General features: G+C 47.4%; 1 protein-coding gene and 1 pseudogene across 3 annotated transcripts in view; one reads left to right on the top strand and one right to left on the bottom strand.

Moving 5' to 3' along the window:
- Ccl19-ps2 (chemokine (C-C motif) ligand 19, pseudogene 2) overlaps positions 1 to 12,988 on the top strand; it is an 82,982-nt pseudogene that overhangs the window by 26,845 nt on the left and 43,149 nt on the right. The window contains exon 1 of one of the 2 annotated variants that reach the window (NR_169016.1): positions 5,374 to 5,445. The exons of the other annotated variant lie outside the window; for it this stretch is intronic. The product of NR_169016.1 is annotated as a chemokine (C-C motif) ligand 19, pseudogene 2, transcript variant 2 (transcript). Of the gene's footprint in view, positions 1 to 5,373; positions 5,446 to 12,988 lie in introns of those variants that run through there. 2 annotated transcript variants of the gene reach the window in all.
- Positions 10,971 to 12,101, bottom strand: Gm10591 (predicted gene 10591). The gene is made up of 4 exons (NM_001193668.1): positions 11,963 to 12,101; positions 11,754 to 11,874; positions 11,477 to 11,659; positions 10,971 to 11,394 (listed from the first exon to the last, which is right to left on the bottom strand). Exons 1-4 carry the CDS (start codon positions 12,027 to 12,029, stop codon positions 11,364 to 11,366), a joined length of 402 nt encoding a protein of 133 aa, NP_001180597.1. The 5' UTR covers positions 12,030 to 12,101; the 3' UTR covers positions 10,971 to 11,363.

Raw genomic sequence — 12,988 nt, 5'->3', positions numbered from 1 at the left:
TGCAGAAAGTAGATCCTCAAAGTGGATCTCAATCCTGGGATTGGTTGCCTTTATATATGAGCGCACAGATAATCTCTCTGCATGGAGACAGAGGACCCAGGACATCAGGAGGTTGCACAATTGTCATAGTCACTCAGAACATCACTAGTGACACACAGGGTGGAACTTGACACCAGGATCTCAGTTGGAAACCTTCCCTTCTGCGTATTCTCTCTTGAAGTCCCAAGAGACACAGACAGAGAATAGTGGATAGGCAGAGGTTATTATCAAGTAGAGTAGACGCTCAACGGAGAGAGCAGACTGTGGCCAAAGACACTGTTGCTCCTATCTATGCTCTAGGCAGATCTTATACTATTTTCCAAGCTCTCTGTAATAAACTAGCTTTCCTAAGGGACTTGGCCCTATCTACATGACTGAAAGACCTGCTCGGTTCTTTATCAGAAAGCCTCTTGTCATCTTAAAAGGTGTAGGGTTTCTAGAGCCTGGTTTGGATATTTTCCCACTGGCAATCTTTTCGTCAGCTCAGGAGGTCACATCTCGTCCTAGGGCCAGAGCTATGACTTTGTCTAGTTCTTCTCAATGATACCTAAAGTCCTTCTATCTCGGTCCTTGGTTTCATGGACTATAAAGGAGGGAGCAGCCTGAATGGGGCTGTAGAGATGGCTTCCTGGTCAAGAGTGCATGCTGCCGTTGCAGAGGACCTCGTTTTGGCTCCCTGTAAACACACAGGGAGGCTCACAACCACCAGTAACCTAAGCTCCAGGGGAACTGATGCCCTCTTCTGGCCTCTGAAGCACACACACACACACACACACACACACACACACACACACACACACACTTAAATAAAAAACAAACAAGCGGAAAAAGAAAAAGAAGCAAAAAACAATCAAAAACCAAAAACCAAGCCAAAACAAAACCCAAACAAATCAAGTCAAACCAAACAGCTCTTTGCCCCAGGGCCCTGGTAGGAAACTTGGACTGTAGTTCCCCTGTGACCTAAGGGTGTTGTCTATATTACAGCACCACCCCTAAATGGATGTGCTCACGACATGCATATGTGAGCGAACAGGCCTTAGATGTTTTGGAAGTCAAGGAGGAAAGCACAGGAAGGTAGCGTAGCCTTTAACTTGTTAGGTTTTGCTTTTTTCTTTGATCACAAGCTTCATGGAGATATTCTCTAGGATTGAAAAATAGGGGAAGTGAATGGTCTTCATTTTCAGGTGGGCCTCTAAGATATACCAGCACCAGAAGGAACTGGCTGCCTCCAGCTGCAGGAGTGGCATTCGGGATGATGAAGACGTGGAGTCCTTTCAATGCGCAGAATTTTCATGCAGCACATTTAGTGTCTACTTTGTCTAGCAGAGAAAGCCCAGAGTTTGAAGCTATGCTTGTTTATGCGCAGTGGCTGGCTGCCCTCACCTCTGTAAAAGGTGCAGCCATACGTCCCTTCTTACTAAGCCTTTTTGAGTTTGCCTTTGCCTCTTGCCAAGGTCCTCGTCACACAACAGTGCAGTGCAGACTCATGAGACTTTCAGTTATTTTGTTACCCTCTGCCTTGAGTGCCTGTTGGGAATGATCCCAAGAGTCAGCAGGAAAGAGTGCAGTAATGAGGAAACAGTGTACAGGGAGGGCATCCGTGTCACATCTGCAGCACACTCACATAGTATGGACTGAGTCCTCCTCTGTGCCCAGCTGTCCCCAACACTGGGGGACAGTAGCTAACAAAGCAGAAACCTTCCTGTTGTTGCAGAGTTTCTATTTCAGCGAAGGAGACAGACAATAAGCAAACAACAAAATCTACAGTCAGATGGCAACAACTGCCACAAAGAAAAATAGAGAAGTCAAGAGTGGGTAACAGGAGGGATGGCCCAGCAGTTAAGAGCACTTGCTGTTCTCCCAGAGGACCAGAAGTCTGGGCCCAATACACGCATCAGGTGGCTTACAACTGCCTATAACTCCAGCTCCGGGGGCTCTGACTCCCTCTTCTGGCTTCCCTAGGTAACTTCACATGCATGCACATACACATATGCAGACATTCAAATAAAACTTTAAATTATTTTTAAAAAGAAGGCGAGAGGCTAGATGTGGTGACACATGCTTTTAATCCCAGCACTTTAATCCCAGTAGGAAGAGCCAAGGGTACCTAGTTCCTGGGCAGCCAGGGCTGCATGGTGAGACCTCACTCCCCATCCCCTCAAAGGCAAAAGTGGTAGGCGTGCAGGGTGGGTGTTATTTTAAATCAGGCAGTCAGAGGAGTCTTTAATGATATAAAAACAGAGAGTTGACACAAAGAAAGGAAGAGAAAAAGAAGGAAAGAGAGAGAGAGAGAGAGAGAGAGAGAGAGAGAGAGAGAGAGAGAAAGAAAGAAAGAGCCACACAGAAACCTGGGAGAAACATTCTTGTTAGAAAACAACAGATTCGAAGGCCAAGAAGCAAGAATGTGAGGAGCAGCCTAGAGTCCAAAAGAGCAGAGCATAGGACACAGACAATAAGAAATGACAGTGCACGTCTGTCAGCCACTGTAGGTGTCTACTTCACTGAGTGACTTGAGCCCTTAGCCGGACGAGCAGAACCCTGACATATCTGACTTAATGTTTAAAAGATTCCATATAGCTGTTAAATGTAGACTAAACCAAAGGAGTGTGGAGCAAGGAGTTGTGGCTGAAGGCTACTGCAGTAATTCAGGGGACACAGGCAGTGTTGGGAGCTACTGAGACGTGTTCAGATCTGGAAAGATTGTAGAGCCAGTGGACCGGGGCTCAGCAGAGGATGTGAGAGAAAGCAGAGGCAAGAAGAAGTCAGTGGATGGGACAGTTATTGAGATGTGGAGGGCTGGAAAAAAGTGGGTTTGTGGTGGACCAGGAGTTCAGTTCTGATTGGTTGCATTGAAGCTGCACCCTGGATACATAAATGGGAATGTTAAGTAGGTAGCTGGCATGTCTGGAGTTCAGGGGAAAGATGCTATCTGAAGATACATATTTGGAAGCGTACGGGTGGTATTTAAGGCCTGAAGACAATGAGATCACTAAGAGAGGGAGCGTAGGTAGAAGAGGTCCTAAGTTCCAAGTCTTGAGCCTTGCCAGCATTAAAAGACCAGGGGTGGGGGAAGCTGGTGAGATGATTCAGCTGGGAAAGTGCTTGCTGTACCTGCCCAAGACATATGTTTGCATACCCAGCCCCCACGCAAAAGCCAGGTACGGTGCTGGAGGCCCAGCACTGGGAAGGCAGAGACAGGTGAATCCTCTTGCACTTGCTAGCTAGCCAGCCTAGCCTAGTCAGTAAATTGCAGGGTTAGTGGGAGATCCTGTTTTAGAAAATAAGATGGTAGCTTAATGGTTATGAATGTTTGCTGCTGATATAGAGGACTGGAGTTCAGTTCTCAGCACTCACATTAGTTGGATCACAACTGTCTGTAACTCCAGATCTGGGGTACCTGACAGCCTCTTCTAGCTTCCCTGAGTCCTTACACACTCTGTCTCTCCGTCTCTCTGTCTCATTTACACACACACACACACACACACACACACACACACACACACAAAATTGGCTTCTGGCTTCCACACACACATATACAAGTGACATGCACCCACATACACATGTGCAAATGCCCACATACAATTGGAGAGATGAAGAGGAATCAGGGAAGGAGGGGGCGAGTAGGGGTGAGAAGAGAGGGAAAGGACACAGGCACTGTGACAGTTCATATTGACTGGATGTGGAATCTACTTTGAGATAACCCTCTGTGTATACCTATGAGAGGTTTTCTTGGTCAGACCTATTGAATGGAAAAGACCCACTCTAACTGTGGGCAGGATGGTGTCTTCTGTTGGTGGGCCAGATCTGAAGAGGACCACTTGCCTATGTGACACACTGCTGAGTTATCTGTCTTATTGCTGCCATATTTCCCTGTGGCCAATTAACTCAGCTTCTTCAGTCGTCCTCCAGTATGGCGGCTCTCTAGGAATTCCCCAGCCCCTCATTGCCAGCCAGAGGTTGCAGAAGCACCCAACCTGATCGACTGAGCAGCCAGCTGGTTCTCAGTCTCCCCAGTGTGAAGACAGTATTGGTGCCCCCCCCCATGATCTTATGCAAATCGATCTAAAGATTCTTCTTCTAATATATTAGCTGCTTTCAGTCATCCACACCCAGCCATTGGTTTAGATTTCACTTAGAGTAAGGGCGTGGGTGGGGCAGGGTGGGGGGTGAGGGTGGAGGTCCGCAGATCAGGTAGGTTTGAAATGTTTCTGATTCTCTTCGTGGAGCCTGTGGACTACCACCTCACTCAGTTCAGACTCGGCTAAGCCAAGTTGCCTCTGCATCCTGGTTCAGGATGAGTCCTGGGAAAGTTGTCCCAGGTTAGGATTCCTCAGCGGGGTTTAGCTCAGCTTGGCTTCCTACTCACCAAGGAACCTGCATTGTCTGACCAAATCCTTGTACCAGAACAGGGAGAATTGGAAGAGGGGCCCTTTGCATTTGGGATAAGGAACTCTCCACTCATACTTGAGTCTGGAAAGTCAATAAAGTTTGTCGTGGAACTAGGGAGGCAAGGGAGTGAACGGGAGAGGACCCAGGCTGGATGTTTGAATGAGTGCGTGTGCTGGAGTTGTGACACTGTGTGCTATTAGGTCTCGGGGTGGTTTAAGTTGGCTGATGTAAACAACGTCTCTACTCTCCGGCCTGCAGGGGGCGCGCCGAGCCTGGAGAGGATGGCTTTAGACTTCTGGGTCCAGGCGGATTAGCTCTGAGGCTGCGCAGGCGTTAGCATCTGGAGTCGCCAAGTCTCCAAAGTCATCTGTCGCCTCCCAGCTCCTCGCTAAGGGCTCACTGAACGCCAAGGACTGGATGAGGGTGAAGCAGGGGGTGGGGCTCGCATGCGTGGCCAGATCCCCCATCCAGGCCTTTGAGTCTACGGGTATTCAACTAGGCAAGAGGGTGGCGATCAATAGAAGGAGTTTGCCTCCATGGTACCCACCCAAACACCCTGATGTTCCCGAATCCATGGCACCAAATTTTAACTAATATTTGACTTAAAGGCTGAAGGAAGTTCACATCACTTCTAGCGTCCTAAATTACTTAGCAACCGAACCCACTCTAAGCAAAAGTTTCTTTATTCCCTAGAGGCTTCTCGAGAGACGAAATGCTGTTCTGTGCCTGATGAAAGGCTTGAAACTGACGAGCGGAAAAGAAATTTGTTCTATTCTTAAATGGGGACAAATAAATGATAAATATCTTTTCTAACACGATACACAATTAATAAAAACAAATCAGTTTCACAAAGATGAAGCACGCAAGCCAGGGCTGTTCTGTAGTTGACATAGGACCGCGGCGATGCTGCTGCCCCCTAGTGGCGGAGCCAGTGGCGCGTCCCTCCTCTCGCCCGTGACGTCAAGATAGAAACCGATCGCTCTGTATGATTTTGAACCATATGGAGGTTCAAATGAGGTATGTCTGCTTAGTCTCTTAGTATTGAATTGATTTATGTTATTGCACTATTATCACAACCAATATATCTAAAGCAAAAATTAACAGTATCAACAGAGTTCTGGGGTGTTCCAGTTTGCCACTAGATCCTAGTATCCATGTAACAAAGCTGATGTGTATCTGCGACCCCAGCTCTAAGGGAGAGGGAGGCAGGAAATTGTTGGGGGTGGCTTCCAGCCTGGCCAAGAAAACATGCGCACCAGGTACAGGGAGAAACCTTACCTCAAAGAAATAGGTGGAGATTGGTTAAAAACAAAACCAAAAATGGACATTTGACGTCCCGTTTCTTCCCTCACTGAGGCTCATACACCTGTTGTGTACACACACACACACACACACACACACACACACACACACACACACACACACAGAGGCACTCACCCAAATTAATTTTAAAAATACAAAAAGCATTAGATGTCTTCTTAAGCTAAGTATGGTGACTCATGCCTATAACCCTAACACTCAGAAGACTGTAACAGTGGGGTGGTAGGGAGCTGACGGCCAGCTTAGACTTCGTGCCGAGTTTAAGCTCGGTCTGTGCTGCATAGGCAAACCTCGGCTAAAATTAACAGCAACAAATGGACCTGCAGGACGGACCATTAGGGAAAGGGTTTTTCTGTCAACCTTGGTGACCTGGGTTTGACACCAGCAACCTGTGTAGCAGAGAGAACTTTCTGTCCTTCACATCCATGTCATGGTATCCATATTCAAGTGCATGTGTGTGCACATGCACACACACACACACACACACACACACTGTAAAAATAAACCAACAAATAAGGTAGTTTAATACTTCAGAGCTAAAAAGAAAACACAAGATTACAGAGATTGCAATGTTCTCATGTTTAGAGGGCAATTCTGTAAAGTTTAGAGCAAAATTTAGCAATTGTTTTCCCTTTTACAGTTTCTGTTGTCCGTTAGCACAGTGCTCAGTGAAGTACATACTGTGGTTGGGTAGAGGAAGAAGCCATGAAGAATTCTTCAGACTTATAATTTCCGTTCATGGTTGGTGAATGGGCCTTTGCTGAAGTGTTTCCTTTTCTAACCAGCCGTTTAGTGTTACCTGTAAAAATAACTTTTATTCTCTTGGATAATAACTGTCCTCTCTGAGGCTTACTGCCTCCATCTGCTAGCCTAGCCTTAGCCCTGGAAGTGTCTAGCCTCTGTTCAATCTAATCTAGACCTAAATGGTTTTCAGCCTCTGAGACTTACTGCCGAGTAAGCTCACCCTTTCCTAGTTCTTTCTGAACTCTAACTGGCTGGTTCAACTCAGCTGTTCTGGCTCAAACTCCTCTCCAAGCTGGCTGACTCAATCTGGCTTCTCTCTCAGCCTCTCTTGAATTGCTCCGCTTGGCCCCAAACTAACTCTAGCAGTCTTCCCGCTCTTTCTCATCTCTGGTTCATTTCTATCTTTACCTGTGTCTAGCCTGTTCTCTCTCTACACCCTCTCTCTGTACAACCATCCCAGTAAAACTGCCTCTTCACCCCTCTCTGTGCTGTGTAACCTCCCCTCCCCAGCCTGAAACCTGTTTGCTTAGGTTTCAGAGTTTGAGAGCATCGGGGCGGAGCTTGCTGCCCTATCATCCTGCCACTCCCACTGCCTGCCTCCTAGCTGTTCCCTAGCCCACCTGCAACCTTACTCCAAGATGATTTGGCAGGAATCGGGCCCCTTCCCCTCCTTCATATCTGAGTGTTGGAAATAGTAAAATTGAGCTTTGATCAGAATTTTGTCTTAGCTACATCTTTCTCTCGTCCGCCTAGCTCCCTCTTCTCTTCCAGGTTTCCAAGATGCCTTTCCAGACTAGAACTCAGACATGTGAGCCGCGCTGGCCGGACACAACAGTGCTGTTCTCTCTCTCTCTCTCTCTCTCTCTCTCTCTCTCTCTCTCTCTCTCTCTCTCTCCTCTACTGCATGGTCTCCACGAATATGCTCTTTCTGTACTGTCTGTCTCTCCCTTAAGTAGCTTCCCTTTCCTCTCTCTTCTCCTGAGAGTTGGGTGTATCCTGTTCTGTCAGATCTTTCTCTGATTCATCACTTTGTCTGCCACTCAATTAGACAACACTTTCAAACATGGATGCTTCCTTCTACAAACTAACATTACCTTCATTGTTTGGGACTAAAGGTGTGTACTAAGAGTGTGTCTGTATTCCAGCCAGAGGGATGAAAGGTATATGCTAAGGGCTGAGCCACACCACAACTAGAAACAGGTTCAAATATTCTGTAACATTTACTTTTTTTTTTTCTTTTTGGTTTTTCGAGACAGGACTTCTCTTTATAGCCCTGGCTGTCCTGGAACTCACTTTGTAGACCAGTCTGGCCTCGAACTCAGAAATCTGCCTGCCTCTGCCTCCTTAGTGCTGGTATTAAAGGTGTGTGCCACTACTGCCTAGTGAAGATTTATTTTTTAATGCGCGCGCGCGTGTGTGTGTGTGTGTGTGTGTGTGTGTGTGTGTGTCTGTGACTGTGTGATTTATGCCCCACATGTGCCACCCATGGAGGCCAGAAGAGGACTGGAAGAAGCTCACAACTGCCTGTAATTTCAGCTCAGGGGATCTAGTGTCCTCTTTTGGCCTCTGTATGCGTGTACACAAATACACACATTAAATTGAAAACAAATTTAAATCTTTTAAAAATGAGTACACACACTGCAGCTGTCTTCAGACACACCATAAGAGGGCATCAGATCCCATAACAGATTGTTGTGAGCCACCATGTGGTTGTTGGGAATTGAACTCAGGACCTCTGGAAGAACAGTCAGTCCTCTTAACCTCTAAGCCATCTCTCCAGCCTCCAAATTTAAATCTTAAGTAAAAGAAAAACAAAAAGCCAGAAGTGGGGCATGAAAGTATTTCACTAGAGCCCTTGGCGAGCATGTCTGAGGTCCTAGTTCAATCCCCAAAAGAGCTTAAAGAGAAGTCAAGAAAAGGGGAAAACTGAGCGACAGAGGAGGGGTAAGAAGTGTGCGCACATCACTCTGTGTTCCTCAGTGAACGGACGTCTGCACAATTCTGGTAATATAAATGGAGCATGGTGTGATACAGGGACTGTGGGCATTGCAAGCAGAAGGTGGCGTAGCAGGGGAAGTGGTGAGAGAGCTAAATCCTCACTTTTTATAGCAAGAGGTCTATTGATGGCACTCAGCACGCTCAGTAGTTACAGGGATTTGCACATCTGCAGCAGAGCTCAGAAGAAATATCTTAGGGGTTAAAGGTCAGGGTGGGGGATGCTGCTGCTTAGAACAAGATTCTGGCACTTTCTTGCAAGAAAGAAAAAACCATTAAACATTCTTTTTAAAGCCATGAATATGTTTGTGTGATTGAAGAAATATTTTATGAGTATAAGGAAGAACCGGATAAAATTGTTAAAGAAATGGACAAGTGGTCCCTCATTCACTGAAGAAAAAAAGAAAAAGAGAAAAGGATTGCATGTTAACTGAGAGCAGGGCTTGAGGCCAGCGCCAGTCACATAGCCACAGTGAGACGTTTAGTGAACTTTTCTCCTTTGCTACTGGTTATTAAGTCTGGGGCCTCTCACATTCTAAACACACATTCTACAACTCAGCTTTATCCTCAGCCACATTTTTTACCTAAAATAATTTTTTTTTAAAAGTTGGGCAGTGTTTCTTAGGCTAACCCTGAACTTCTCTTGCAGCCAGGCAGGCTGTTACTCTGTCATCCTCCTGTCTCAGTCTCCCAAGTAGCTGGAACTCAGTCCTGGACCAGCAGGCCTGGCTAGGCGTTGCTTCTGCCTGATTTTCCTCTCATTTTAGAGCAGACTTGAGTTTGGGCAGGGCTGGGAATAAAGGGTTCTAGATATGAAAGACCCCCTTGCCTTTTGTAAATGTCTGACTCTAAAGTAACAATGGGGAAGAGGGAGAGTGACCTGGAGGGCCAGGAGATGGAGGGAGGGGCTTCTCCAGTCTGTGGAGGTGACTGTCCTGCAGATCCAGCTGTGGACACTGGCCTCTAATGCCTGGCATCGAGGGAAGTGACAGGCAGATGGCTCCAAGGGTGTGGGGAGGCACTCAGGTCAAAGTTCAGTGGCTCTAGTGTCAGAATTCCCACATCTCAAATTTGGCTTGCATCTGAAGAGACACAACCTGTGGGGATCCCAGGGGTCAGAGTTTTTTTTTTTTTTGGCTGCATCCCAAGATAGCATGGCTGTGGGGGTCAACATGGGCAGGTAGAAGGTCTCACCTGGGGTCCAGTGTTCTCGGAACTCTGCACAGCCTTTGAGAGAGGGATTCCCTTATGAGTGAGAATCTGATGGCAAGGTTTTTTTGCTAGCATTCTGGTATAGCGGCTTGGAGGAGGAACCACAGTAATTAAAGAGACACTTTATAATGTACAGCATCTTCTAATGTGCTGTGCACATCTCAATGTGTAGGTTAAGACCACCCCCGATTGACCAAAGACTAGGGTCACTTGTCTTCACCAGCCCAGGAGGAGGGAGGGGCACGTGCAGATGCCTTGGTGATTTTGTAAGTGGTAAATGCTGCGGCCAGCTTGGGCTCTGTGCAAACTGCTACAGCCACTGCTGATTCCCTAGGTCCCTGCCTTTCTCGTCCATCCTCCAGGATCTGTCCCCTGCTTTCCCACATAGACATGGTTCCTCAGTGGTTTTCTTTACTCCTGCCTGGGGATAGGCGGGTCTCCTCTCTAAGAAGAGGTAGAGGGGAGCTTGGCTGGAGCCCTCTTGAAGGAAAGATGGATTTATGTGTGAATCTTGAACTTTCAAAGACCTGTCCTGAGAGACTTGGTCCTTGGCTTCAAGAAACTAGAAGAGAGGGTTGAGGGGATGATTAGGGATGCGAGCACTTGCTGTGAAATCACAAGAACCCGGGTTTGAACCCCCAAACACCCATGTAAAAGCCAAGCCTGGCTGCATGTTCCTGTAACCCTAGGATTGCACAGTGGCAATGGGTGGACCCTAGCAGGTTACCTGGCTTATCCAGCTGTGTTTCAAAGGAGGGAAGTGGAGCTATAGGGGAAGACACCTGATGTCCTCCTCTGGCCTTGTCATGTCCCCCACAAGTGTGAATATAGAATCCACATGCACACAATACACATACACACAAATGAACACACACGAGTGCACACACACACACACACACACACACACATGCACACACGTATACACACACATGCACACAAACATAAACACATACACACATGCACACAAACACGCATACATACACATATACACACGCACACATACACAAACATGCACATACACACATGCACACCTACACTCATAAACACAGACACAGACACAAACATGCACACATGCACACATACACTCATAAACACACACACACAGACACAAACATGCACATACACACATGCACACATACACTCATAAACACAGACACAGACACAAACATGCACATACACACATGCACACATACACTCATAAACACACACACACACACACACACACACGCACACACACACACACATACAACCAGGAACTGAGGAATTCGGGCTGAGGCTGGATCACTTTTTTATTCAGTTAGGTATAAATCATAGGTGCAAGGACAAGGGGAGGGCGCCATGGAGAGCAGGTTCAGGTCTTGGGACCTGAGTGACCTCCTAGAGGGGACAGTCCTGCTGTCTCCTTCCTCATTCCCTGGGAGACACTCTTTCTTCTGACTCTCTAGGTCTACCCCAGGGAAGGCAGCTCCGCCAGGTAAGAAAGGGATGGCCGTGCAGATGTAATGGTTGAAGCAGGGCAAGGGTGTGGACGGAGGCCAGCATGAGGTGGCTGCTTTGGGCTCCTGAGTCTGTTTTCTAGCTCCCTCTTTGCCTGTGAGTTGGACCGTGAACCACCCAGCTTGAAGTTCGTGGGGGATCTCCTGGGCTCCAGGCGGGCTACTGGGCTATCCTCTTGAGGGCTGTGTCTGTTCAGTTCTGGCAGGGCAGAAAAGAAGTGTGAGAGGCAGGTGGAGGGAGGCTCCTCTTTGTTCCCCTTCCATCCCTTCAGCAGCCTCACCTCTTGCAGCCCTTGGAGCCCTTTCCTTTCTTTCCAGACTTAGAGGTTCCCCGGTTCTTCCTGCAGCCGGGGCTTTGTTTCCCTGGGGCTGGAGGCTGGTCCAGGCGGCGCATCAGGTTCTGCACCCAGCCTTCCTCAGGGTTTGCACATAGCTCAGGCTTAGAGTGCTTCCGGGGTAAGAACCTGAGGGTTGGAGGGCAGCAAGCTTTCTTAGTCTGGCCCATCACACCTCCCCAACCCAACCACCAGCCTGTACCCACCCGATCAGCGCACTCACAGGATTGCCGGGATGGGACAGCCTAAACTTGGTTCTTGCTTCCTATAGCCTCGGACAATACTGTAGGGAATTTTCTTCTGGCTGTACTTAAGGCAGCAGTCCTGTCCCCCTCCATCACTGCCTGCAAGGTAGGTGCACAGACCCAGCTGCGGCTTATAAGGTGTCTCTATGGCCCCCTTCCCCAGCCAAAGCCTCTCCCTCCTTGGTACCTTGGGTCCAGGGGATGCAGAGAGCCAGGACCAGGCTAAGGAGGCTCAGAGTCATCATCTGAGCCATGATTGTGGTTGAGTTGAGGATGAGACCAGAGCTGTAGGTGAGATGGACAGCTGCAAGTTGGGGTCTGTGTGTGTGGGCTGCGACTGGCTTGCTGCCTATTTATGCAGTCTGAGACTTTCGCTTCCCTCGCTCCCCCTCCTTTTCCTGTGAGTTGGATCAGATGGCATTAGTGTGAGCATGCGGTCAGCTCCTAGCTGTTCAGCTCCTCATCTCTCCCTGGTCCTTCCAGCCACTGTCCCCAAAGCATGATTGCTTCCTCCCTGCCCTTCAGGCCCCACACATCTCCTCTCCTTTCGGCAAGTAATAATCTAGCTAATGACTAGGAGTTCTTTATAGATCCCTGACAATAGGCCTTATTTTAGACATATGATATACAAATGCATCCTCTCAGTCTATAGGCTTCCTGATAGTAGCGCACAAAATTTAAAAGTTTTGTGAAACCCAACTCCCCCTCTTCCTCTACTAGCTGTGATGTTACTACCACGACATCACACTGAACCGATCATTAACAGATCCAAGCCCATGAAACTTTCCTCTGCTTTTTAAAACAATGTGTATTTTTGTGTGGCTGTAAGTGGAAGTGGTAGGTGAGGGTGCAGGGAACTGAACTCAGGTCCTCTGCAAGAGCAACACCCTTCCATAAGTGCTGAGCCATCTTTCTGCCCCTCCCTTATGTTTTATTTATTATTATTTCTTTTAGCTTTTGGGATTATAATATAATTACACAACTGTCCCCTTTCCATCCCTCCCTAGGGATTCTAATAGATATTGTACTGAATCTGAGGACCACTTACATCGTTATCACTGTCTTTGTAAAATTAGAATTCAATCCAAGAATAAGGGATAGCTTTTTATTCATTTAGGCCTCCTTTAATTAGAATGTTTTGTATTTTTCACAGTATAAGTCTTATACCTACTGGATTAAATTTGTCTGTAAGTATTCTGTTTGGTGCTGTTAT

Source organism: Mus musculus, chromosome 4 (genome assembly GCF_000001635.26).
Source record: "Mus musculus strain C57BL/6J chromosome 4, GRCm38.p6 C57BL/6J".
Classification (NCBI taxonomy): Eukaryota; Metazoa; Chordata; class Mammalia; order Rodentia; family Muridae; genus Mus; species Mus musculus.
This window is presented reverse-complemented; position numbering and strand designations above follow the sequence as displayed.